The following is a 27967-nucleotide window of genomic DNA, read 5'->3' as shown; positions in this document are numbered from 1 at the left end:
AATAATAATCAATTAAAAACATGAGTCAAGAGCATTCATCCACAAACAACTTGTTTGTGGAATTTTTATGCAAAGAGTCACCCCCATTTCCTCCTGAGGCCGTGAGAAGAGGAGGTAAAGTGCTGCTGAGATCACCCGTGGGGTTTTCTCATGCTGTGACAGATCCCAGAAATGACTTCAGTGCTATGACCTCCTGTCACATGTGGAGAAGAATGTCTCCAATCAAGTAAAACACTCAGTTGAATGAAATTTGACCCTGCCTCTATCCACTGAGCTCACATCCAGCACAGCCTATATTTTTTCTTCCCAGGAAACAGACCCTTGTCCCCCACCCTGTGTTCCAGTGAAATGTCCATGTAGCCTCTAGTTTCCATCATAATAATTTGTCATCCTCATTGCTCAGGATCACATAAAGATAACACGTACTATTCTTGGGATAGTACTTGTACTATGCTTGGGATATCTTGAGAAAGAACTCCCCCCCCCCTTTTTTTTACTCTGAAACAATTCCATATTTTTAGAACATGCTGTCTTTTAAGATTCATCAGTTCATCATATCCTTATACCAGTAATTCCTTCCTTCTATTACTGACTATTTATACTTTTCCCTTACCAATTCTGTTGATAGATTTCTGAGTCGTTTTCAGATTTGGTGTTATGGATGGGGCTCATTTGTGGACATGTGATTGCATTTTCTAGGAATTAAAGTACTGAGAAACGTGATAGATGGTTTTGTTAGCAGTATTATCTTGTTCATCTTAGTTCATCTAATATGCAAAGTATATACACTTTACGCTTGAAGTTTGGTAAGTTTCCACAAATGTCTAGCTATGAGCCTCATATCAATTAAGATGTCGCCCCATGTATTTCTCACATCCTCCTTTATAGATAATCAGACCCTCTCATCTCCCACACCACCTAATCTTTTATAGTTTTGAAACACCGTATCCATGGGCTGCACAGCATAGGTGCGGTTTCTTTCATCCAGTATAATGTTTCTTGGATTAATTCATGTTGCACAAGGTGGTGATTTGTTCTTTCTTACTGCTAAGCAGTGTTCCATGAACACAGAAGGTTGCTCATGTACGTATTGGTGGACATTGCTGCGTGTCTGGTATTTGCTATATAAAATCAAGCCACTCTGAGCATTCACAGAGCAGTCTTTTTGTGTGCATACATTTTATTTTTTCTTAGGTCAGTGCATGGGGGGAAATCCTGGGTTCTACAGCAAATGCTTATTCATAGATGACTGAATTGTATCGCAGTCACGGTGTGACTTTACACTCTCATCAGCTAGCTGTACAGGTGCCGCGTCTGAGAGCTGTGATTGCTTCTAGCCTTGCCAACACTTGGTCTTGCCAGTCGTTTTCTTAAATGTTGGACTTGAAATAGAATTATATAGTGTTTTCCTTACATTATGTCTGTAATAACTGACAACTCCGAATACTTGTTTTCAGGAGTTGATTGTCAAATGATGAGGTTTTTCTTTTATTAAATTCACTTTAGATCTTTTTCTCATTTTTGAATTGACTTTTTCATGTTCTTCATATTGGCTTAATTGGCTTAAAAGAGAATTTTATCAATTACAGGGTATACAAGTCCTTCTTTAGATGTGTGGATTTTAATTTATCAGAAACTTTGGGTTACCATATTTAAGTTCAATATCTTTTGAAGAACAGACAATCTAACTTTTGGCGAGGTCCAAGTGACTCATTTTTCTTTCATGATTAGTGAAATCATTTATGTGTCAGTTTAATTTTTTTCTTGTACTAAGTTATGGAGATTTTATGTTATTAATTTTTTTCTTGTACTAAGTTATGGAGATTTTATGTTATAAAATACTATTGATTTTATTTTCTTCATGCAATTTTTCCACATAGCCAATTTTTCCATTGTCACATGTTGGAAAAATTTATTTTTCCCATATACTTATTTGTATACTTTCATCAAATGCCAGTTCACCCTCCACTTGAGTCTATTTCTAGGTGATCCTTGGCTACTATTCTAATTCTGTGCCAACACCACACTGCTACAGTTATTTCAGCTCTTAATGTCAGGTTGTTCATGTTCTCCAACTGTGTTCCTTTTCTTTTGAGACAGTGTTTTAGACATTCTAAATACTTAGACTTTTTATGAAAACCAATTCCCCTAAATACTATAAAAAATAAAAAATCAGTTCAGATGCTGTGAAAAATCAAAGCCATAGTGACCTTTTTTCAAAGGAAGAGACACCTGAACTCGATTAGGGTATGACAAATTCATATCCCGGTAACAGATGGTGAGGGGTATGTGAGGCTTTAACTGCCCTGAGGCCTTCAAGGCTCTTATTTATGTCTTAGTCACTGCACATGTGCAAACACTTAACACTGCTGGTTGTTTTTCACATGACTGCCACCCCAACTCCATTCAATCTACAGAGGTCTTTCTTGCTGATGACACTTCCCTTTGCCAAGATTTCCTGATGGATCTTCCCAGCATGACTCGGGCCTGACCTAACATGAGAGAATAGAAAAGACAGTGTTCCAGGAGAGCTAAGATTGCTGGGCAGACGTACCTATAACTGAACGTTTTCCTGGTCCCATCTGGCTCTTGTGGCCCCACAGTCCTGCAGATGCTCAGACCCAAATGAACACACAGAGGCTTGTATTAATTATGAACTGTATGGCCTAATGGCTCAGGCTTCATGTTAGCTAGCTCTTACATCTTAAATTAACCCATTTCAATAAATCTATACTTGGCCATGTGGCTTGTGGCTTACCAGTATCTTTACATCTTGCTTCTCCTGGCAGCAGCTAGCGGCATCTCCTCTCTGTTCTGTCTTTCTCCTTCCTCTCTCTCTAGTTAGAATGTCCCGCCTAACCTTATTCTGCCTCACCATTGGCCAAACAGCTTTATTTACCAACCAATCAGAGCAACACATATTCACAGCATACAGAATGACATCACCCATCAGGTACCACTTTCCTGCTGTGATCTACACACCGAGGCTTGAGTGCTCAGACCCCAAACTCTCTCTCCTTAGCTATCTTGGTTCAGTTGACTAATATTTTTTTGTGTGACAAACCCTTTTTCACACACACACACACACACACACACACACACACATACACACACACACACCCCACAGTAATGTAAATGTCAAAATACCTTGCCTTCTAGAGCTTATATTCCAGGGGAAGGTAATCAGAAAATGAACCAATACAGCTCATACATGGGTAGTTAGAAAGTGACAAATGCCCCAGAGAAAGTCTAAAGTGGGTCAGGAGATAGGAAATATGAAGGGGATATGACAATTTAAAGTTGGTGGGCCAGGTACTCAAAAGGGCACTGGGTCAATACTTTCAGAGTTTCCACGAAGCAGAAACAGTCCAAATGTCATAACTGGATATATAGGTGATCAAATATGTTACATAAGCCCAGTTGAATGTTATCTATCCATTAAAAGGAATGGCAGCTAATCCATGTTCATCATGGGGGAATCTTGAAATCGTCGTGTTAAGTGGAAAGAAACCAGACAGACAGATGAAGATATATTGTATCACTCTGTTGATGGGAAATATTCAGACTAGTCAAATACATGCAGATACATAAAGGGTCAGTCCTTGTTCTGAAGGATGAGGGGAGAGGGACAGGGAATGACTGTTACAGGTACAAGGCTTACTTGGGAGGAGACGAAAAGGCATTGGAGTTAGTGTTGATGATCGTACAGCACCGTGAGGGCAGTGCCCGGGGGTAGTGCATTTTAAGCACTGCATTTCATGTTATGTGAATCCACCTCAAAATCAGGAGCAACGAAAGAAAAGAAAATTGAAGAGTTAAAAATGCCAGAAGGGTTGGTGAGGTGGCCCAGCAGGGAAAGACTCTTGCTGCCATGCCTGACAACCTGAGCTTGATCCCTAGAATGCACATGTCGGAATGAAAGAATTGACTTCTGGGTGAGGTTCTGTGACTGCCACATGTGTTTCATGGCATTCATGCTTCCTCAAACATGCATGCATGCATACATACATACATTCATGAATGACTAAATAAATACACAAGAAAACTAGAAGCAAAGGAAATGAAGGAAGAACAGAAGAGAAAAGAGAAAAAAAGGGAAGAAATGGAGTCTCTAGGTATACTGGTTAGTTTTTATTGACTTGATACAAACTAGAGTCACCTGGAAAGAAGGAACTTTAATTATGAAATTGCCTCCATCAGACTGGTCTGTGGGATATTTTTATTGCTATTTGATGCAAGAGGGCCCCTACTCACTGTGGGTAGTGCTCTCCCAGGGCAGGTGGGCCCGGACTGTATAAGAATAGCTGAGCAAGCCAGGAAAAGCAAGCCAGTCAGCAGCACTCCTCTATAGACTCTGCTAATGCTTCTGCTTTCAGGTTCCTGCTTTGAGCTTTTTCTGGGGCTTCCCTCAATGATGGATTGTAACCTGTGAGCCAAATAAACCTATTCCTTCCCCCAAGTCAGAGAGTTCCGTTGCTCTGTTGGTCAAGTCAAATGAATAAGCTTTGCATAATATCCCATGACAAAACGTGCCCGTGCCACAGTTTAAATGGAAGGGACTGACTGCTCCCCCAGCAATATCAGAGTGATTTGTTTTAATTGGCTTCATAGCAGAAATGTCAGGGAAGCAGATCACAAACATATGGTTTCAAAACTGTAACCCCAAATCAAGGGAATTAGTGCAAAATTATGTTAGATTTTTTACTAGGTTGATTTTGAAAGCAAGATAGTTTGCAGACTTCGTAAGTGGGCATTTTTTCCCCAGAAAAGTTGACAGATGCTGGACCGATTCTGATGGACTTGGCTACTTGAACTACCCTGTTTGATTTATTGATTGGAGACCCTCCTCATTTACACATGCCTTTGTCCTTGAGCTGCCGTGGAGGCTAACTGGCCTAGACTGTGGGGGCTGACTCAGTGGTCCAGGCTTTCACATTGACCCATGCTCTAGTTCTAAATTGGTGAGGGGTCACAGACAGTAAACAATTGGCTGCACCTAGAGCGGTCAGAGTACATGCAGAAAGGGAGCTACTGCAAGGACTATGTCTTTTGTTCATGGCCCTCCCAAGAACTGCTTCCTCAAATCTCAGGAAACTGAAATTGAGGCTTGATCTCTGAGAGAAGACTGAGCAGCCTGTTATGGCGTCTGCTTGGTCCTTTCAGTACCAAATAATACTGTCTTGGATTTTCCCAGACTCATGGTGCGATCCTGATAATAAGACTCAAGTGTAGCAAAGAGCAGATGAGGTTCAAGGTCAGTCTCCCAGCCAGCAAAAGGCTTGGATCTCCACCTTGCAGAGTGTGTCACCAGTGCCTAAGAGCTGACTGAGCCTCTGGGCAGAGAAGAGAGGTCAGGGGCAGGTAGTTCCAGCCACCAAGATGAACCACAGAAGAGTGACTCATAGCCAACAGCACCTCCACGATCGGCACCCAGCTCAGTTCGATTTGGGTTAATCTAGTCTTTGGAGCCAGCCTGCTTGGGTTTTAATTCTCTTAACACTGTGTTGTTTGGACCCCTTACTTAATCTCAGTGCCTCAGCGTCGTCACTTGAACTGTGTTGAGAACGACAGTGTGGCATTGGCTGCCTTGGGGAATGGAGTTGATGATACAGGCGAGTCACAGAGAGCTGCATAAGGCATAAGCAAGGTTCCATATAAAGATTTGAATTCGTTTTCTATTGGTGGGCTGGTCTGGGGATGGTCCTCTAATCTTTCCTTTGTATGAAGACTTCAAAGGAAGCCTCATAGTAAAGCCAAGGCAATGATGCATAGTAAAAATCAAAATCAACCAGCAATTTTTGTTTTATGTGAAGCCCCTAAAGGTGATGACCTCCTTGAAGTTTGGTTATTTATATCCCAGCTGAGAGTCTGAAATCGGAGGTGCTAGACCATGCCCGAGGTACTCTCTCCGTTATAGAACATTTTCCTTCCTTCCTTCCTTCCTTCCTTCCTTCCTTCCTTCCTTCCTTCCTTCCTTCCTTCCTTCCCTCCTTCCTTCCTTTCCTCCCTCCCTCCCTTCTTTCTCTCTCTCTCTCTTTCTTTCTTTCTTTCTTTCTTTCTTTCTTTCTTTCTTTCTTTCTTTCTTTCTTTCTTTCTTTTGTTCTATGTTCAAGACAAAGTTTCTCTGTGTGTAAGAGCCCCGGCTGTCCTGGAACTTATTTTGTAGACCAGGCTGGCCTCAAGCTCACAGAGATCTATCGGCCACTGCCTCCCAAGTGCCGGAATTAAAGGCATGTGCCACCACTGCCCGGCTCTTTGAGAACATTTCTAAGCACCCATGAAGCAGGAAGTCCTCCTTCATCTCAGGGCTTACCTCCCTGCCCTCCCCTACCTACCACCTGTGGTGGTTTGTGAAATTGCCTATACCACAAAAGCTGACTGTGCCCCCCTGACTGGTGTCAGGCAGAGGTCATGTCAGGGAGTATCTGAAGGACAGTCTGGTGTGTGTGTGTGTCATTTGGACTGAATGTTGAGACATCGAGGAAAGAGACAGCATTGTTTATCTCATCTGGAGCGACCACGCTAGCTAAAACAGGGGGAAGTAATTTAAGCAGTTCTCCTGAAATAGATTATAACGTCCTTACGGTTAAATATTTATGTGGTAAGTTTAAGAATTCTTAGTGAGTGATACAGCAGCAGTTTTGGACAAGTCATGGATTTTGGCTGTAATTCAAATTTCATGGTGGGTGGGGTAGAAAATTACAAGATGTCGGTGTATTTAAAATGGAAGAGGCAGTGTGTCCACATGGGTACTCTACAGAAACGAGACAGGAGAGCTCCAAGGGCTGGGAGGTAGTCTCAGTGCCCTGAACTTACTCTCCCCAGCCCTTCATTTGGGGTAAGGATTGATGACTATCTGAAGTCTGTAAAAGAAAAAGTATCTACCATTCAAAGAAAAGCGCTCTCTTGAAATTACTGAAGATTCTCATATTTATTCCTACCTGTATCCCTCTCCTGGTGTCTGAAGAGAAAAGCTACATTAATTGATTCTTTTGTCCAAAAGCAAAAGCAAGGGGTTTAATTGCTGTTTTTAGACCTCCAGCAAACCTCTGTGGCTCCAGAACAAGCTGGGGCAGTGACAAGTTTTTCAAAGTTTTGGAGGACAGTCTTGGATGGCTTTTTGGCTCAAGTTTTCGTTCAAAGTTTTCCTTTCTTCATGCTTTGGTGATGGCTATCTGTGTGTACTGAAGTGTAAAACAACAGACGTGTGTATGTTGCCTCCAGCCTGCTACATGCCTGTGGTTTTGCATAACACTGTGTTTTCTAGCATCTACTCAATCTTATGGTTCTGATTTTTTTCAAATGTAAAAATTTGTTTTCTTTCCTCTTAATTTAGCTTCTTTCTGGGAATGCTCAAGAGACTGGTAAGATACAATTGTGAAATAATCTAGTCATCATGAGAGCCCCTCTCTTGTTCCAAGTTCAGTAGGAATGAATGTAACACCATATACCTGAAACCTACTCGTATGCATAAGTGAACTTAACAAATATCTGTTAATTGATTCTCCTTTATGGTCTTAAGTAAGTAAAAAACAGGGCAAGATAAATATTTTACTGTGGCTGTATATGATTTCTTTTCAGTAGCTACGCTGACTTCTCTTCTGGACCCTAAGTCAGACAGTCCTCACCAAACACGTCGTGAAGACAGCATTTCCATTCTGTGTCACTGACCCATCCGAGGGACCTCCGCAATCAGTCACCAGCCCGCGATTGAGAAACGGAGAATGGGGCTTTGGGCTTTGGCGATTCTGACAGTTCCCATGTATTTCACAGTAACAAAGAGCAGTAAGTACTGATTCACAGAGAAGTTGTACGTTTTTGAACTTAAGTAATTCTGGGCGCATTTGCTGCATTTCAGTTGCTTGCTTTAGGTCATTTGGGGCTGAATTGTGTGCTCCAAAGTGATTTCCTCTTCATTCAGTCTTTATCATAAATCTCTCAGAAGGAATTCCCTATGGTGAGTGGGTCGTAATATTTGAGTTACATAAATCAAGATTTAACACAGTACCTGCCTGTGGGAAGCTTTATGGGCATTTATTGACTTACAATGTGTTCGGGTGCATATAGGTGCTTTCTTCTTGGAACAAAAGGGAACATAACCTGAAATTGATTCCTTAGTTTATTGTACCATGTAGCACATTTAGTAAAGGCTTTTAATTGTTGACTTATTATTTCTCAAAGCATCACAACAGATGATCTATTTAATAATCTAATCGTGAATGGAAACATTAAGTTGGATAAAGGAACTGTGGTCTTTTCACACGGTCATTTCAGGATCATGTTCATACTTTATCTGTAGGTAAACCATTCTGGGGTCTGGAAAATGAGGCTTTAATTGTGAGATGCCCCGTAAGCAGCGGCTCCCTTTATCCCGTGGAATGGTATTACTTAAATACAAATGAAAGTATTCCTACTCAAAAAAGAAATCGAATCTTTGTCTCAAGAGATCGTCTGAAGTTCCTACCAGCCAGAGTGGAGGACTCTGGGATTTATGCTTGCATTTTCAGAAGGTATTGTGCAGGAAACCATTATCAGCTTTGTGCCTGCTCCCTTTTCATTAATGATTGACAGCCCAGCTGTCCTTGCTTTCTCTCTGCTCTGCCCCTCAGTGGAATGGTTAAATTTATAAAGTGATTTGAACAAGAAAGTACACCAGAGAAGGCCAGCAGCTTGAAAGGAGATGAGCTATTGGATATACCACAGCCAGGGCATATATATATATATATATATCCTAATTAGAAAAATGCCTGGCTTTTCTAGTGACCCAAGAACAAGGAGTAATCGCTAACTGTTGTCTGGGAGTAAGAATAAACCAGCATAACAAATGGAAGCCCGGACATTTGGCATCACAAAGATCTGTGTTGGGTGAAAAGGTGTAGATGCCAGAGCTCAAGACAAAAAGAGGTAGACTGCAGAGACCCAGGGTCTAAGTAAATCCTTCAGTCTGAACTGTAATTGCCCCATGCTTAGATTTCACACCATCTTTGGTACTCACACGGTGTCAAAATAGCCTAGGTATAGTCTGATGCCTAGGTTTGGAGACTAGTTTCCAATTCATACCCTTCTCCCAGTTTGGTGTGTGGTGCTACCATGTGACTTCTCTGTCTCTCAGGGTCTCATCTCTAAAATTCATACAGTTGTATCAGTATGATCCCCAAAACATTGCTATGAGAATAACATGATGAAATCCATGAAGCATGCTTAACTCTGCATGTGGCTCAAGAACACTAACATATATTTGAGTTAGGATCCTAGCATTACAGTAGGTGTGATGCATGAGGACCTGGTGAAGCTGTTTCCAGAGCTTTGCTTCATCTCAAGGGTAACAAAAGCAATCTTTGAAGGCTTGAGATTTTAATGATTATTTTTCAGTAAGAGAAGAACCATATACATCATTTTTGGCCCGAGCAAGACTGTGCAAGGGATAGGGTTGGATGAAACTATCTCACGGTAGTAAGGATCCCTTTCTAAATGCTTGCCTTCTTTCAATAGTCCCAACTTGAATACGACTGGATACATGAATGTCACCATACATAGACAGCCACCAGGCTGCAATATTCCCGATTATTTGATGTACTCAACAGTAGCTGGATCAGAAAAAAATTCCAAGATAACTTGTCCAACGATTAGACTCTATACCAGGACAGCACCTGTTCAATGGTTTAAGGTAAAAGTTTGAAATTTGGGGAGAAGACATAGAATTTGCACAATCGATGTAGTTGAAAGTGAAAAGGTCAGGGGAAGAGGAATGGATTGTTTTTCTTGTCATTGCTTCAGAACTGCAGAGCTCTGCAAGGGCCGAGGTACAGGGCGCATGGAGCATACTTGTTTATTAACAACGTGAGGCAAGATGATGAAGGAGATTACACGTGTAAATTCACACACACTGAGAATGGAACCACTTACGTTGTGACTGCAACCAGATCATTCACAGTGGAAGGTAAGCTCCTGGCTTCAACCAGGTTCAAGATTCAAACAAAAACAAGAAGGAAGAACTGAGTACTTCCTTCCCGTTGCCTTTCCTATCCACTATCCATATTCCACTCCTTTCTGTTTCCCGTCCACATACTCTACTGTGACAGGAAGTTGCTGCTGCACAAAAGATTTGAGAACTCCAGAGAAAGATATGATATTATTGAACCAAAGCCATGGATAGCTATTTTTTTTTTTTTTGAGATTGATTTTCAAGGGCAACCCAGTCTAAATTTTCTTTTTTTTGGGACTGATTTCCAGAATGTGGATGTAACTAAATACTGGATGCTCCAGTTTTACACATTTTCTCAGAAGTTACTCATCTCCTCAGCTCTACCTCATCTCTAGATTGCTGGCAATAACTCGTGTAATGCTGCATAAACAGGTGTACTGCCTGGGAGGGACTAATGACAAGGGGAAGGTTTGCACAACATTTAGCAAAGAAGTGACTAATGTCTATGTATAGCTGGTTGTGTTCACGGGTGTAGAAGCCACAGACAGAGGCCTGAGTGTAACAGGCACAGTGACCTTTATACACGGTGCTGAGTGGATTTCAGTCATGGTTTACGATGCTTTTGATATCATCAGCATCTTTGAAACAGGCCATTTGTTTACAAAAGAACTGTTCCCAAATATATTGTCAGTAGTATAGAAGCCACTTGAGGGGAGGATTTCCTAATCACACCTGAGGGAATTTCCAGAATTGAGGTCTTTTAGGCACAGTTTCCTTTGCAGAGGAGATGAGGGTCTCACCATCCAAGTGGTAATGAACAGGAAAAGGACTAAGCAACACTGAAGAAAACCTTTTGTTTAGAGCCTTTTCAATACTCCATTGCAGGAGCAGAAGGGTCATCAGACCACAGTTGTGTTTGTCTCTCATTGTTTAATGTCTACTCCTGCAATGTTTCTTAATCTCAGCACCCAGAAATAAATGAGCACCCAGGGATGAAGGATTCATCCATGCTCCAAGAGACCTCCTGCTTCCCTCTGTCTCAGCCTCAGTGGTCATAGGAAGGAGACCTCCTGAGGATGAACACTGGTGGAGGGTGGTGAGCAGCAGACCTGTGGGCTCATGAATGTGTCCCTTCCACGAGTCCATTGGCTTCCTCTTCTCAGTACGTTCATGCCTATTCTACAGAATCATGGTTTACACATAATTGTTAAGTCACACAATCAGTGGGTTAGACCAGTATTTGTCTTCATGATATAGAAGACATCAAAAAAGATCATAGCAATCAGAAAAAGTGTTGCTTAAATTATTTGTTTGATTTGCGTGTGCGCGTGCATTGCCAAAGGTTATTTTCAAAACAGTTGACACAATGCCGTGAAACGAAATAGAAATATGAAAAAGGCTAGCTTTATATTGATGACCAATCAATGTATTAATAATACTTATATTCTATTTCTGTTTTTAATTTTAAGACAAAGGCTTTTCTGTGTTTCCAGTAATTACTGCTCCTCCACACAACAAAACAATAGAAGTGGAAATGGGTAAGAAATTTTAAACAACTCCCTGTTAGCCTGGAAAATATTTACTTATGACTTGGGGTCTGGTTTCCTATGGAAGAAGGGTCATGTAATTAGCAGAAGGGAACCTGGGGGTCATGTGAGGTGGCAGTATGGAAACACCTGTCCCCGTCATAGCAAAATGCAACACTGCATTTGTATTGAGTCTTGGAGTTCATGGCTCATGCTTAAACATCTCTTGTTATGGTCACGTCTACCCAACAGGCAGATGTCCTCACTTACTTTTGTGTAACTTAGGTTCAAAGATGCTCAAAGGCACCCCATAGGTTGTAGATGAGTGATAGCAAAAGAATACAGATATCTAAGTCTCTATGTCTCTTCTCTGGTTGGTTCCGTTTGAAGCTGGATACAATGACAGCCACTTGGTGCCTGAAACACCATAATGAGTCATGCCTCTCTCATCACACATCTGTAACCTCTAACTATAAATACCACACTCCTGGCCTCAGTGTATCACTCTCTGATGAGTGATGGTTTCTGCATTCTTCCTTACTATGCCCACACTGGTATTCCTCATTTCTGGAGAGTAAGATCATATAAAACCTCCTGTTTGTAATCCTTCCTGCCACCCTCTTCCTGGCCAAAGAACAACATTTGACTCTGTATCCTCAGCTCAAGTCTTGGCTACTACCATTTCCATCTATAGTGTGGTAGCCTCTAGTCCTTTCTCCTTAGTTTTGCTGTTCCAGAGACTTTTAGGTCCTCATGTCAATTATGTGCATCATTTTAGACAAGCTCCTGGTGGGAACCTGTAGTTCAGGGAGGGAGGGCTGAATGTGTAACTGTGACCAAAATCAGCTCTGATGTTTTCACTTCCGAAAGAACATCTTGAGTTGAAGGGCTTGGGATGGAACACTGGAGAGTACTCTTTGTGAATGTTTACATCCAGGATAATAGTTGGGCTGGGTAGAGCAGTTTTATCTCCAACGGCAGCTCATGGAGAGACCAGGGGAATTCTATAGGAAGAGAAAGACATGGAAGGGACCAGTGGAAAAAAAGAAACTCACATTTCAACTATCAGCAACTCTTTCATGATGATGTGAGGCTGTGAAGGCACAACAAGCTTAGTGTTCCCTGAGGTGAGAGGGTGGTGGGACTATGAGAAAAATGGAGATGCTAGGGGGGGGGGCAGGGGTGGGTAGAGAGCAAAGGAGGAAAGGAGGCACCGGAAGGAGTTGAGGAAGGGAAGTGAGCAGAACTGCAGAAGGTTACTACATTCGGTGAAACTGATGCCACTTGCAGAATTTCATTTTCCTCGTGAATCTCTTCACCTCACATCTAGGAAAAACAGTGAACATCACCTGCTCAGCTTGCTTCGGTAAAGGCTCTCAGTTCTTGACTGATGTCCTGTGGCAGATTAATAAAAGGAATGTTGAAAATTTTGGCGAAGAAAGAATTCAAGAGGAGAAAGAACAAAATCAAAGGTATTTAATCTGTCTATCTATCTATCTATCTATCTATCTATCTATCTATCTATCCATCCATCCATCCATCCACCCACCTACCCATCCATACATCCATCCATCCATCCATCCATCCATCCATCCATCCATCCTCTCATCCATCCATCCATCCATCCATCCATCCATCCACCCATCCTCTCATCCATCCATCCATCCATCCATCCATCCATCCATCATCCATCCATCCATCCATCTATCTATCTATCTATCTATCTATCTATCTATCTATCTATCTATCTATCTATCTATCTATTCATCCATCTATTTATCTATTGAGACAGGATTTTACTATGTAGTTCTGGCTAGCCTGCAGCTTACTGTTTAGACCAGGCTAGCCTCAAACTCACAGAGATCCTTCTGCTTCTTGAAAGATGGGGTTAGAGCTTGTATCACCATGCCCAGATAATTCTATATTGGAATTGAAAATCCCCCGCTCCCTCCTCATGGCTGGCACTTGCCAGGAAAACATTATCAGTAACACACTGCCTTCTCAGTTCCAGCAATGACATGGATTGTTTAACCTCAGTGTTAAGAATAACTGATGTGACAGACAAGGATTTGTCCCTGAAATATGACTGTATGGCCCTGAACCATCATGGCATCATAAGGCACACTGTGAGACTGAGAAGAAAACCGACAAGTAAGGAATGTTGCTCACACTTAGCTGGACTAAATTGCCTGAATCAACTGTAAACTGCGGTTCTCAGAGGACTGTGTGTTGCAGTTTGGTCCTGGAATCCAGGACTAGTTGGCTAGTCTCATGAGATGTGCTTCTCTTGTTGAGGATGCTCTTTAAATCTGGTCTTTCCAGGATGTTTCTGTCTCCCAGGAGGACTCTGGGCCACTGTATTCCCCCTCCTCCTTTTTCTCCCCATAGTCCTCTTTCCTCTCCTCCCCGTTCTTTGCATGTTCTCCCTCCTCTTTCCTCCCCTTCTCTCTAGGCTCCTTTTCACCTGTTAGTGGCTTCCTCAGTCATCCTTTACACAGTCTACAAGGGACACTGGTGCTTCTCTTGGGTTCAAAGGAATAAATCTGTTGTGTTTCTTTGTGTAATCTTGTCACAGAAAACAACTTATAAACTTTTCATCCAGAGCACTTATCAATTTCTTTGCTTGGTCTTTGAGTTTACACCTACAGTCATCCTGATGGGTAGATGACCAGTTTGATTCCTTAAGAGTGGACAGAAAACATTTTTACCCTTATCACTCTCTTTTATGATACTTACCACTCCCTTAATGGTAATACAACTAAGGTAAAAAAAAAAAAATCAAGAGGGTAGGGGAGGGAGAGAGATATTGGCTCTAAGCTCATAGCAATATGTGGAGCATTTGTTTGGATGAATACATTGATTAAAAAGATAGGGTGGGGGTACCAATTTGATATAGTCATGTTGTGTCTCTGCCTGATGGGGTACTTGGGATTTTTGTTGGTTTTCCTATGTAGACCAATCTGGCCTTGGACTCATAGAGTTCTACCTGCCTTTGCCTCCCAAGTGCTGGGATTAAAGATATGTGTCACTGTACTCAATCAGAATTTTTCTTGTTTTGGTTTTGATTTTAGCCTCTGACTTGTAAATTAAAAAAAAAAAAAAGAGTTGTGATTCGTAGGTAACCAGAGTTGTGATGACCAGACTCATAGGTAACTCTTAGTGCTGTCGTGTTCAGCAAGACGTCACGCATCTGCCTCGATAATGGTGCTGCTCAGGATGACCATGGACCATAGCACTGTGTTATAGGGTGGTTGTGGGAACAGTGAATTCCACAGGGAAAGGGAAACCACATCCCTGTCCTCACCCAGCAAGACCTTAGGTCCTTATTGCTCTCCTCTGCTAACAGTATTTTTTGTCTAGATTTCTGAATCTTTTCTAGTTACGTTTCTATTGGAATTATATTTGTACTATCTGGAGTTTTATATTTGTTTTGTTTGTGTGTGATTTTGTACTCTTTAGTTTATTTTTAATTCACCTGTTAACATTCAAATCAACGTGTTTATACTGTTTCGACAACTCAGCATATTAAATAAAAATTGTCTTTATTGTTGTTAAATTATCATATTGGATTCCTTTGTTTCTGAAATTCTGGTATTTCTTAAATTTGAATAACAAAAGCTTAAAAAGCCTCCCTCTGCATATTCCTAAACACTGTTCGGTGCAAATTTAGGGTCTGTGATAACAACAGTACATGCACATATTCAGTGTTTCCTGTGTTCAGGCCGGATCTAATTTCTTTCCCTTGAAGTTATCGTTTATCTTCTCGGCACCACACCTGTACTATCTGTTAACTTCACTCACTAAGTGAGGAAGCGAGGGTAGAGTGACCCTAAGGGATTGCCAAGTATCCTTGACCCAGGACTCAACACAGATGACATTTTCCTGTTTATAAACACTGACAAGAAGCACTTGTGTCTAGTCATTGACGAGAAAATTGATGATGACGTTACAAATTCAGAAGCACTTAGACAGATGTTGAACATCAACTTTCAGGGACATCTTGAATTAAAGGCTTGCCTCTTGTTGAATATGTTCAGGTATCCACATAGATACTTTACCAACAATAGTCCCCGTGAAGATGTAGACTTTCCACCCTTTCTTAGCACCTATCCAGCTGGACTTTTAGACAGTTCTTCCAAATGAGCTCCTTGGGAAGTTCTTACTTAAGTCTAGAGAAATAAATACAGCAACCTCTGGCCTGTTTTGAGCTCTCTCCTCATCTTTGGATCACCAGACTTTGGTGTCTTGAGTTCATTGTCCTGGATACACACAGATGATGAACTAGCAGAGGTGGTAGAGGAAGTGGTAGCTATTAGTAAAGACGTTCATGTCAGATCTTGGAGCCTCTGCGTGGGGACTTACAAATAAGATTAAAAAAAAGAACCACTTACTAGGTCAAACTGGAGATTATTTTCCTAATCAGGTGTAAGTAGCACCACTTCTAATAAGTCTATGAGGATCATAAAGTTAAAACTGCCAAGAGTACCATGAATGGTAACTTGTACATGTGTCTTACAAGTTCCTGAACTTGGAAGCCATGTTGCTTGTGTGTTTTGTGAAACAAGAAATGTGGGACCAAGCTCAGAGATAGCTGAAGGAAGTTCTCAACAGGGGAAGGCCCCAGCATGATAGAACCCAGCCATCTGACTTCTCCATTATTGATACTCAGTGACCTGCAGCCCTCTTTTCTTTTCTTTTTTTTTTCTTTTTTGTTTTTTCGAGACAGGGTTTCTCTGTGTAGTTTTGGTGCCTGTCCTGGATCTCGCTCTGTAGACCAGGCTGGCCTCGAACTCACAGAGATCCTCCTGGCTCTGCCTCCCAAGGGCTGGGATTAAAGGTGTGCGCCACCACTGCCCGGCCTAGCAGCCCTCTTCTCTATATCCCCCACCATCTAGATGCAATAAGCCCCCGACCTGCTGACTCACGCTCCTTAGCATTGCCAATGAATACTGACCTTGCCAGTTCCCTTCTCATTTCATGAGTTCAGATATTCATCTTCCCCTCAGGTACTCACTCTATTGTATTCATTCAATGTACCATCTCTTCCCATAAGAACAAGCCTTCCACTACTATCAGTTTAATCTTGGTAAAAAGAATTTTCATCTTCAACCCTCCATTCCTTCATATTATGACAAATTTCATAGCAAGAGTTTCTGATCAAACACAGGCCTGACCACATCTTTCACTAATTCCCCAAACTGAATTGCTATAGTTCTCAGAACACACACTCCCATCTCTGCATATGTCCTCCGCATCCTCTCTAGTCTAGAGGGGTTTGCCTTTTCTAGATCTTTCTGAATCCTCTCCATCCTTTAGTGATCTCATTCTTCAGGAAGCCTTCTTTACTTATACTAGCATAGAGCAAGCTCGCTTCAAAATGTCTCTGTCAGCTGAAATCCCTTTTTATCTCCTATCTTACTTGGGTTCACAAGTGTCTGTATGTCTCCCTTACACTGTGGTACCGAGCCTCAAGATTTTCACAGAGTATAGGCTAAAAAAATTGATTTGTTGATTTTGAAAGTATTCATGAAAACTCCATGTTGGTTTATTGGGTGAGAATGTCTCGTGATTTCAAGGGATATCAACATTCATGCATCCATCCATTCTATCTTATTTTACTAATACTAATGATAGTTTTTCTCATCTCCCCATCTCTTGATAGCTGATCATCAAAGCACCTACTACATAGTTGCGGGATGTAGTGTATTGCTAATGCTTGTCAATGTCTTGGTGATAGTCTTAAAAGTGTTCTGGATTGAGATTGCTCTGTTCTGGAGGGACATAGCAACACCTTACAAAACTCAAAATGGTGAGTATCAAGTTCAAGATTCTCTTTACAAGAGAAAGTCCCGCAGTGACTGTTATTTGTCTATTGATGTTATGCTGCTTAACCCAATTTCCGTTTTCTTTGTAACCTCATCAGCAAGATCTTGGTGTCTACACAGGTCATTTTCCATGTTTCTCCTGTCACTCCTTGTACTCTTGATAGTCATCTCAAATATTCTTGACATTCATCCTAAATATTCTCCTTGGTAGAATTACTATTCTTAGTGAGTTCCTGATAACAGACTCTGCCGAGACCCAGATAGGTTTCAATGTTTTGGGAAATATGTATTGAGAAAACTTTATGAAAGGACAACAATAAAATCATCCCTGCTTTTCAGATTTGAGCAAGTTATAGATGAGCACAGAGCACATGCTGATTTTCCCATGAATTCCATGCATACACAGTTGCACAAACTTTATACATGCAAAAAGAGTTCTGGTGAAACGGAAACATTTGCCTTCATTTGAACGTTAATACATTAGGTATTTGTGATGAAGCAATCAATTAGCTGGTGGTTGTTTGATTTGTGGGAAATTCAGGCCCCTTTTGAAATTTTACTTCCTTGTCAATATTAGCATGAGCATATGAACTTCTTCTGATGAAGTATTGTCGTTTCCGTATGTCCTTGATTTTGATTTCTGGGGTTTCAGTTACCCACCCACTAGTCAGTGACTATATTAGTTGACAGGTTTACTATTGAAGTACCACAGTGCTTCAGTTGTTTTCCTTTGAGATAAGGGCCATAAAGTGCTAGACCAGTGATTCTGCCAATTTTGTTGTAGTCCATTGTTCCATTTTGGTTACTAGTTATGGCTGTTAAACTCTTACTGTGCCAAGTTTATAAATTAGTCTTAGGTATGTGTGTGTAGGAGACAATGTGGAATAGAGGGCTTAGTACTATCCATGGCTTCGGGTATCCACTGGAGGCCTTTGAACTTGGGCCATGTGCTTAAGTGGGAAATGCTGTGTGGGGAAAATGTAACAGGCACAGGAGGTGCCATCCATGACGATAAATACTTATAGCTTAAAAACAATCTTGAAGTATCCTGAACAGTCTCTCTGTTCTCTATCATTCAAACTAAGATTTTGAAAACCATCCACCCACCCATCCATCCATCCATCCATCCATCCATCCATCCATCCAACCAACCAACCAACCAATCAACCAGACAAACAAACCTTTGGCCCAGGTCTATTATTTCCTGGTCACATTTTATAACTGTGGATTGTTGGTGTCTCTTGATTTTAAGAGTATTTGGGAGAATGAAGCATATTCAGTAACAGCCATAGAACTTGGTGAGAACTGTCTCTCAATAGCCAGATGAGAGCTTTTAGAGCTAGTAACGAAGTGGTACTTCTTGGTTTCATTCTCAGATGGCAAGCTTTATGATGCTTACGTCATTTACCCACGGGTCTTCAGGGGCGGCTCAGCAGGAACCAGCTCTGTGGAGTACTTTGTTCATCACACTCTGCCTGACGTTCTTGAAAATAAATGTGGCTACAAGTTATGCATTTATGGGAGAGACCTGCTGCCCGGACAAGGTAAAGCTGCCACCGCAGGTCAAGGATTGAAACTCACTGAAAATAAAATTCTGGAAAGGAGACCAAGAGAGGGTAATGTTAGGTAGTGAGGAAGGATGCGGGTGGGGAAAAGGGCACATGGAATGGAAAAGAGGAGAAGAACCTGGGACAGCTATAAGGGGTGTGAGAACACAAAGGGGTGGGAGAGACAAGGAAAAGAGAGAGAGCCACAGAAACATACTTTGTTAAAAAATGTTGTTATGGCATTTGACATATTACACAACAGTTTAAAAATTTTAAGTATAAAAAACTATATGATGTATGTAGTGAGAGTTATATGTTTGCATTAACATTTTAATTTATCAGGTGAACTATATGCATCATTTCCTACGCTGCATTTTTAAACTTAGCATTCTGTTTTGAAGATCATTTCATAGTAACGAGAGAGGTAATTCTCATTTTCATAATGTGTAAGTTGTAATAGGGAATTTAGCTTAGACTATTTAGTTTGTAATAAGCAAATACATGAACAAAAAGAATTCATGTAAAGAGACTTGGCCTCCTTGGTGATTGGTGAAGGACTTTCATTGATTGATGAAATATTTTGAGACAAGGTCTTTCCTGGTTCCCCTGGCTGGCCTAGAACTCACCATGTAGCACAGGCTGGCTTCAAACACATGACATGTGTTATGACTTATGAACTACCATGTTTGGCTAAGACAAGAGATATTTATTAATTACATTAATTTTGTGTGTGCCACACATGTGTATGACAGCCAGAGGTCAACTTGCAAAGGGCCAGTTCTAGTTCTCCCTCCTACCATGTGGGTCTTGGGGATCAAACTCGGGTCCTGAGACTTGATGTCAAGCACCTTTACTTACTGAGCTTTTAGACTGTTTCTTGGGAGATGCTCATCATTTCTCTTCTCATCCCAGCCCTCTCCTGACAGTGAGATGTTCGCAGCAGTGTGGATGGAACATGGTGGGATCAGTCAGGGCCTTCACCTGTGCACTAGCTGCCAATGCCCCAGCTTCATTCCTTTGCATTCCACTAGAATAACAGTGAAACTTTCAAAATTGAAACATTACATCATCCCCCTTTTCCTCCTGCCTTCCAATCCTTCCCCCTTGCTCTTTCTTGAAATCATGGCCTTTTTTTCTTTGTTATTGCTGCACACGCACCCATACATACATACACACACACACACACACACACACACACACACACACACACACACACACACACACACACAATAACTCGTCCCGTCCCATTTCATGTTACTTGTATGTAAATGATTTCAGGGTTGACCACTTGGTATAGTATAATCAATCAGAGGGCTCATCCCAAGGAACTTTTCTACTCTCAACATTCCTTAGTTGTCATTTAGGTTTCTCTTTTTGTTTGTTTGTTTTTTGTTTTTGTTTTTGTCTATGGTTGGGGCCCCATGAGATTTCCCCTTCTGTGCTAGCATATCTATTCACGTTGTACATTTTCAGGTCTTGTTTAGGCAGCCATATTGTTGAGGTATCATGGGTGAAGCTGCTTTGTCATTTCTAGAAGACATACCTCACAGCAGCTGACCTGGTCTTTGGGCTCTTACAATCTTTCCACCCCCTCTTCCCTTATATCCCCTGAGCCTTAGGGGAAGGAGTCTTGATGTAGACTTCCAACTGTGGCTTGGTGCCCCACACGTGCTTGCTCTCTGTTTTTTTGACCAGTTGTAATTTCCTATAATGGTCTCCAACTACATTTCTGTGTCCCATGGGCTAGCTAGAGGATCTCTGGCAGGAAGGGTCTGGAGTCTCCAGAGTTATGAAGTGGGGAGAAGGTCACAGTCTTTTACCGTTGGGCACAGCTATCTCTGAAACTTTCTGTTTTCTCTAGGAGACCTAACAAAAAAAATCAAGGAAAAGATTTTGACTCTGATATCCATAGCCTATAGCGAAGATATTTGAAAGAGCTGAGAAAGTCCTGCTGGTTTTCCTCAAGCTGATGAAACAGTTTGCAAATTTGTATTCTCAGGGCAGCGGACCAATGGCTTCTGTTTCTTAGTATTCTTAGCCAATCTCACATACTTTTGATTGTTTTATCACAACACCAGCCATTTCAAGAGATTGTTTATCCCCTCCCTCTATATATGTAGGCCAAGAGTTTTCTAATTTTCCCTGACAACTTTTCTTTGATTCCTCAGAGGTCAACCATGGTTTGGAGTGAGAATGGGGACAGAAAATTGTAAGCATATTGCCTAGTAAAGTTCACATTTACTAACTTTTTAAATTAATGTGTCTACTAAAGGAGAGGAGCTTAAGTACACTAGATTAACAGGCATGTGCACAGAGCAATCTGATTTCTTCTCAAATATCTGATCAATGCTGAAGCTGTTATAAGAGACCTGAAGTTATGAGGGGGCAATCTTAATCTTCTTAGGGGGTCCTCTCTGCTTTGCCAGCTCTGCCTCAGACTGTTGCATGGATAGAAAATAGTGGGCAATGGTCACTAGTGCCCTTTCTGTGTCTCAAATCTGTTCAAGGCTTTGTAGGACCTCTACCTGTCTATGGTGGTATGCCTAGTTGCCAGATCTTCATATCTTCTTTCCTCTTCATCCAGCTAATTTCTATTAACACTTCCTTATCAACCAAACTCAGAAGTTTGGATGCTCTCTGAGGATCTAGCTTGTATTGTTCTTGTCGGATGGCAGCACTGTCCTTTGGATGGTTTGCTCTTCCCCTCCCTCAGTGCATGAACCCTGATCTTTCCTCAACCCAGGGACAGCAAAGCCCACAGAACACCACTCTTCCCTTAGAGAAAGTTAGTAGCTGTCCGGTGCACTGTGCTTAGGTTCTTGCTAGGTATGTTCCACTCTCCTTTGATATCCACTCTGCATCTCTTTCCATCCAGAAAAATTCCAACCAACACAAGGATCCATCTGTCACCATTTCACAACATTTTCTCATTCCAGCTGATTAGAAGTAACCACAGCTCTCTAAGAAGATCTTGAGTTGTTCACAGTTTCACTACTTTCATGTAACTTTCACCCTCTGCAGTGAGTGCTAGGCGGGACTTTTTTTTTTTTTTAAGTCTACTCAGAGCTAACTGCCTCCATCACCTTGGCCTTGGCTCAGGCACAAAGGTTGACTTTGAAAGGAGATACGACTTTTCTTAGGATTATTTTTTAAAGCATGAATTGAATCAGCTCTCCTAACAGAGATCATTGTGGGGTAAAATGACCCAGGACTTCTCTTGTAGCATTGGTCAGTTGAGAGGACCAATGCTTGCTGAGTTTGCACCCTACGGTGTATGAATTAAAATGTTGACCATCTTGACAACATGCCAATAGCCAGCTTAAGATGATAAGAGACTAAGAATTAAATTCTAATGAATGAATTCTAAGCCCCCCATGAAATGGTAGATTAAGGGACCTTCACTTTTCCAGGTAGCTCGGAAGGACTTTATATTAGCATTGGTTTATCTGGCTAAACAGAAGGCCCTTGGACAGATATTCTTGTAGTGAAAATCAGTAATGTCATTTCTGGTTTCTGAATATGACTCCATCAGCTTAGAATCTCCCAACAGATTACAACAAAAAGAACTTTTAAATATCCAGGACGTTCATGATTCAGACATTAAATGTACAAAAGGAATGATAGGAGGTCTCTATCCGTCTCCTGACTGTAGATGCAGCCACTGTAGTGGAAAGCAGTATCCAGAGCAGCAGAAGACAGATATTTGTCCTGGCCCCTCGCATGATGCACAGCAAAGAGTTTGCTTACGAACAGGAGGTTGCCCTGCACAGCGCCCTCATCCAGAACAACTCCAAGGTGATTCTTATTGAAATGGAGCCTCTGGGTAAAGCCAGCCGACTACAGGTTGGGGACCTTCAAGATTCGCTCCAGCACCTTGTGAAAATACAGGGGACCATCAAATGGAGGGAAGACCACGTGGCCAACAAACAGTCTCTAAGCTCCAAATTTTGGAAGCATGTGAGGTACCAAATGCCAGTGCCAACCAGACTCCCCAAGTTGGCATCCGGTGCGGCTCCTCTGCGTGACAAGACATGCTTGGACCTGAAACACTTCTGAGTTGTGGACCTGACCAACCAGAGCTGGGTGTGTCCCAGGAGCAGGCAGCGGAGTGGAGCTGTGAAGACTTGGGATGTCAAGCGTCGCAGCCTCAGGTCCCAGCTAACAGACTACGCTAGTTCATTTTCCTATTTGTGGATGGGACCATACCTCCCTTCTCTGTGCTTTCCTTTGTCCATGTCATCTGTTTGTGGCACAACATCATCCCCTGTGCCTTTTCTTTTCTTTCATTTCTCTTTTTATTCCTTCTTTTTAATCCTCATCAGTAATCTGCTTTCTGAGTATCAAGCTGATGTTCTTGCATAAAATTTTGATTCATTTCAAAGAGCATTCTCATGCCCAGATGGAGAATACCAGCAGTAAATCACATTCCCAACACACCAGAATTCCTTTCTTATCTTTTTTGGCAGTTACACAGTTTTGTCGTGTCAATATTGCCAAATTTGTTAGAATTCCTTGTCCAAATCGCTATTACAATCAAGTTTTTTTTCAGTTGTAAATGTCTTTCATGTGTTTTTATTCTCTTTAGAAATATTTTCTCACTATAAAAGTAATAAAGGTATATTTGAAAACAGAAGGTATGAAAGAAAATATAATAAAAAGCAATTATAACCCTGTCATCTTAAGATTAATTTTGGCAAGTAAGGCTGTATTTTAAAATATGATTAATATACATATATATATATATATATGATTTATATAGCTGGGATTGTACAATACTGACTTTGCATTTTTCCTATTTCTTACCATAATGAAAATCTATGGCACATTACTGAGCTTCTTTAACATCACAGGTATTCAGAATGTCTCATGTTAGCTTGTGCTGCAGACTCCAGCTAAAGTGGCCACTATGAGAAACAAGTCTGCCGTGTTACATGATTGCATCTTTTACCTAACGACTCAAATACGTTTGTCACCATGAGACAACTTACTTTTTGTGATATTTCTATGATATGTGTAGGGAATTTGGACAGAATAGACAATCTGTAGTCAAAGGTTCTCTGGAAAGTCTTCTTCAGGAGAACACACATGCTTTGGGGTCATAGACACCCAGGAGTGGATCCAGAGCCAGGGCAGGTGTCTTATTGGCACCTCGAGTTTTGCTGGTGGAGATGAGCCATGCCTTAGTTGGGTTACTCACTAAGTGATGGGATTCCACACTAAAATGAGAATGAAAACAAAATATATAGACTCTTGAAATGGAGAGCAATTTTGAACTCATGGCCAACATATATTTCAGAGTAATGGCTGCAGAGAAATCATATACCCAGAAGTCTGTGTAAAGGATCTAGAAACCCTTCCTTCTAGGGATCCCGTGCTCTTAATCTGTACTCTTAAGTTGGCTTGCTAGGTAAACATTCCCTAAAGTTCAATTATAAAGGCTGAAGTTTTAGCTGAAGATGATCTGGAATTCAAATTTACCTCTGCATCTATCCTGTGGTTGTCCACTTGCCCTATTGTAGTAGAGTGCTGTGTTCTTACATAGCATTATCTACTTTTATTGACTTGCCCAAACTGACCCATGAAAGGCATGCTTTGTATATAACTAGTTCACACAGTAGAATGTGGGACCAGGAAGAAATCCCTGCTTTGGATAACCAGCTCCATGACTGTGAGTAAGTTCCTTAATGTCCTCAAATAAAAGTTTTCTTAGCTCAGATGAAATGCAATATCACACTAGATTCTTTTGCTAGTAGAAAATAGAAGAACTTGGACTTCAGAAACAATTCAGTAAATACTCATATTTGTAATTATAAAATCTCATTGTACAACATGTGAGTTGACTGTATTCCATGATTTATCTTAATGATGACCTCTAAAAATAAAATCCTCTCCAGTCTCCTACCTGGGAATAGATGATTCATTATCCCTGCTATCTTACCCACCTAAAGTGACCCAAGAAAACTATTGTTTGTTCCTTTTCAAGACTATTCTGACAATTTTAAACTATTTGCATTTTCATATATACATTTTAGAGACATATTCTTAGTTTCTTAGAAAATTCTACCTAAGGTTTGGATATTATTGTATATAGAACCCATAACATAGAGTCTGAAGTGTGTTCTATATCAATTGAACTGTAGGCAATGTTTCTCTGTGTCCAGGCAGTGGGCTCTGTACCACCAGCCAGCTCCCAAATAACTGCACTGAGACTTATTATTAATTATAAATGCTTGGCTAATAGCTTAGGCTTGTTACTATCTCTTACAACTTTAATTAACCCATAATTCTGTTCTACCACGTGACACGGTACCTTATCTCAGTAAGGCAAGTTCATCTTCAAGGACTCCACTCTTCTTCCCAGCATTCTCTCTGCCCTGAAAATCCTGCCTAGCTATTGGCCAGTTACTTCTTTACTAACAATGAGAGCAACACATCTTCGTATTGTACGGAAGGATTATCCCACAACATGGAACCATGAGTTGAAAGTAGATAACCAGACAGAAATGACTTTCAGTCCATGCACTTGGTATCCATCTCCATCTGTGCAGCTTTTTCATTGCTCTCGCATGCTCTTCAGTTGCCCAAGTACAGAGGATGAGTCTTTCGAAGGATTAATGCTTTGTTTCACGCTGCTGTAATTGGCTCCCTTACCAGATTTCCTGCTTCAGTTCGATCACTAATATAGAAACCTATAACTGATATTTCTGAAGTGAACCTGTATCTGACGATTTTGCTAAACTCAAGATAGTAGTTTTATTGAATTGTTTTGATAGGTTTAAAGGGTGACCCACCTAGAAAATAGCTTCTGTGGAAGCCAGTACTTCCATTTCACCCTTTCCTACCCTTATAGTTGCAAAATTTTTCTTCAAAGTGCTTGTGCAGGTGAGAGCAGACATCATTTTCTGGTTACTAGTCACAGGAAAACAAAACATTTCTCCACGCGGCTGCTTGCTAACATCCTTTATCAGATTAGGGAGGGAATAATGACCCTTCCTGTGTCCAATTTGTGTGTCATAGAAGGAGTGTTAAAGTTTGTTAAAGACGTGTTTTCCGTTTATCCCAGCAAAATTATGCTTTTCCTATTTATATATGCTGAATTATTTTTTGATTGGGCAAAAATAATTGTGTCATTGACTCTGTGAGCATTCTCTTCGTGTGTGTTTGAAGAGTTCTAAGGTTATAAAAATCTAGAAATACCGTTCGTTTTACTTTTCTTTTGACCAATTAAAAATTTCTCCATTACGTCCCAATTGTGAATTCCGACTCATTCTGGAGGCTGGGCATCCTGGGCTGGTACTGGTTCCCTGTTGGCTCTGGGAGCCTGGCAGTCTTAAGGACTCTCTTCCAAGGGCCTCCACCCTCTCTTCTTTCCAGGCCTCACCGCCCTCCCTCAGTGCAGAAGTCCTGGGTTTTTAGCGCCCTCTGCCAGAAGGGTGCGGTGTGGTGCACAGGTGATTCTTTTTTGTTTGTTTTGTTTTGTTTTGTTTTGTTTTACAAGACAGGGTTTTTCTGTGTAATAGCTCAGGTTATCCTGGAACTCACTCTGTAGACCAGGCTGACCTCGAACTCACAGAGATCCACCTGCCTCTATCTCCCGAGTGCTGGGATTGAAGGCGTGCTCCGTCACCACCAGGCTATGGACTCTACCACCGGTAGAGAGTAGATGTAGCTGCGCAGGTCCCGGGAAGCTGGAGGTGGTGGCTGAAGGTGGTGGCGATGCGTCTTCGGGAGGTCCGGGGCGGCGGAGAGTCGGTGGAGACCAGGAAGCTCCACGGACTTTCCCACGGCGCCAGGGTCTATCGCCTCGAGGGCTTTAGCTCCGGGAACTGGGGAGCTTACAGGTAGGTGAGCGGAGGCGGAGGTGAGGGGAGAAATCAGCACAGGCTTGGGCGGGGAGCGGGGAGCGCAGGGCATCCCAGACTGGAAACCTCAAGAGCTCCTGAGTGGAGCAGCCCACTTTTGGGAGAGCCCTAGACTTCAGTCCCCAGCTCACAACTCGGAGCCTGGAGCGCCTTCCACCCCGGGCGGTGCCCACCTATAGCCTTAACTTTTCTTTTCACTGTTCTGTTCTTCCCCACCCCCGCATCTTTGTCTTTTTTCCCCCGCACAGCCATCCAGGTCGTTTGATCTCTTTAGTCACGCTCTCCTAGCCCAGCCTCACTGCACACCCGCAACTCCCCCATCTCTTTCTGGCTTCACAGTTGTAGACTGGGAGGGATCACTCTTTCTCACCTGCTGTGTGAGTTCTGCTTCTCAGATATAAGTGAAGGACAGACCACTGCCCAGCCCTGCCTCTGAGACACCTCTCTGAAGGTAAGGACTGGTTCTGATGGCCCTCCTCACTCCTTGCTGCTGCCTGGAGCCAAGGGGAAGGGGCCGCCCACTCTTAGGGGGCAAAGATCCTGAAAACAAGATCAATTGTGAGCCGTGTGTGTGTGTGTGTGTGTGTGTGTGTGTGTGTGTGTGTGTGTGTGTGTGTGTACACGGATAACTAGAGTACAGGTTTATAGTTCCTTTGCAGAGAGATGTGAAGAGCTGAAATACAGCAACAGTTGATTTTATTTAGGGCTTACCCCCCTGCTGACAGTGTACAAAGCCTTTCTTAGGCTGTGTTACAGTTGCTTAATCCTCCTAGGAAAGCAATAAAATAGGCGTCATCATCAGGTTTAATAAATGAGGGCGGTAGAGAGGTTCAGGATTTACCTAAAGGACATCCATCTAGTAATAGATTGGAGATTCACATTATGTTTTCTTGATTCCAAAATCTTTGTGTTTAATCAAGGGGCTTCCAGAGGTGAGAAGTCCCAGCAGGTTATATCACAATTATCACATCAATTAATGACGGGGGTGGGGGGATGAGGGGGGTGAGGGGGAGAGCTGATATATGCAGGCCTTGGGGATAGCAAGCCCATGAATGCATTCATGTGCACACACACACACACACACAAACACACACACACACACACACACACACACACACACACACACACACACCAGGGACCTCTGCAGAAAGTGGAGGTTGGGGGGGGGGGCGCAGGGAGGGAGGGATGGAGATGTCATGAGGTAGGGTAGGCTTGGACTGGCAAATTCCTGGGGAAGCCAAACACTTTGCAAGGACTATAGGGGTCCTGGAGAAGAGGAGGG

At 41.9% G+C, this 27967-nt stretch overlaps 1 protein-coding gene across 1 annotated transcript; it reads left to right on the top strand.

Annotated features, from left to right (window-relative positions):
- Window positions 1–7670: 7670 nt before the first annotated feature.
- Window positions 7671–23477, top strand: Il1rl1 (interleukin 1 receptor like 1). The gene is made up of 10 exons (XM_059282201.1): window positions 7671–7785; window positions 8300–8510; window positions 9493–9667; window positions 9778–9940; window positions 11395–11463; window positions 12782–12923; window positions 13457–13602; window positions 17114–17260; window positions 18653–18820; window positions 22476–23477. The coding sequence occupies exons 1-10, from the start codon at window positions 7725–7727 to the stop codon at window positions 22877–22879; spliced, it is 1686 nt and encodes a 561-aa protein (XP_059138184.1). The 5' UTR covers window positions 7671–7724; the 3' UTR covers window positions 22880–23477.
- Window positions 23478–27967: the final 4490 nt, after the last annotated feature.

Source organism: Peromyscus eremicus, chromosome 16_21, assembly GCF_949786415.1.
Source record: "Peromyscus eremicus chromosome 16_21, PerEre_H2_v1, whole genome shotgun sequence".
In the NCBI taxonomy this organism is placed as follows: Eukaryota; Metazoa; Chordata; class Mammalia; order Rodentia; family Cricetidae; genus Peromyscus; species Peromyscus eremicus.
Note: the sequence above shows the minus strand (reverse complement) of the source record. Positions and strands in the feature narration are given on the sequence as shown.

Coding starts and splice junctions, on each gene's coding strand:
- Il1rl1 (XM_059282201.1), top strand. CDS start 7,725: ATGGGGCTTTGGGCTTTGGCGATTCTGACAGTTCCCATGTATTTCACA. Junction 7,786..8,299: donor TTTCACAGTAACAAAGAGCA/GTAAGTACTGAT, acceptor CTTTATCTGTAG/GTAAACCATTCTGGGGTCTG. Junction 11,464..12,781: donor AACAATAGAAGTGGAAATGG/GTAAGAAATTTT, acceptor CCTCACATCTAG/GAAAAACAGTGAACATCACC.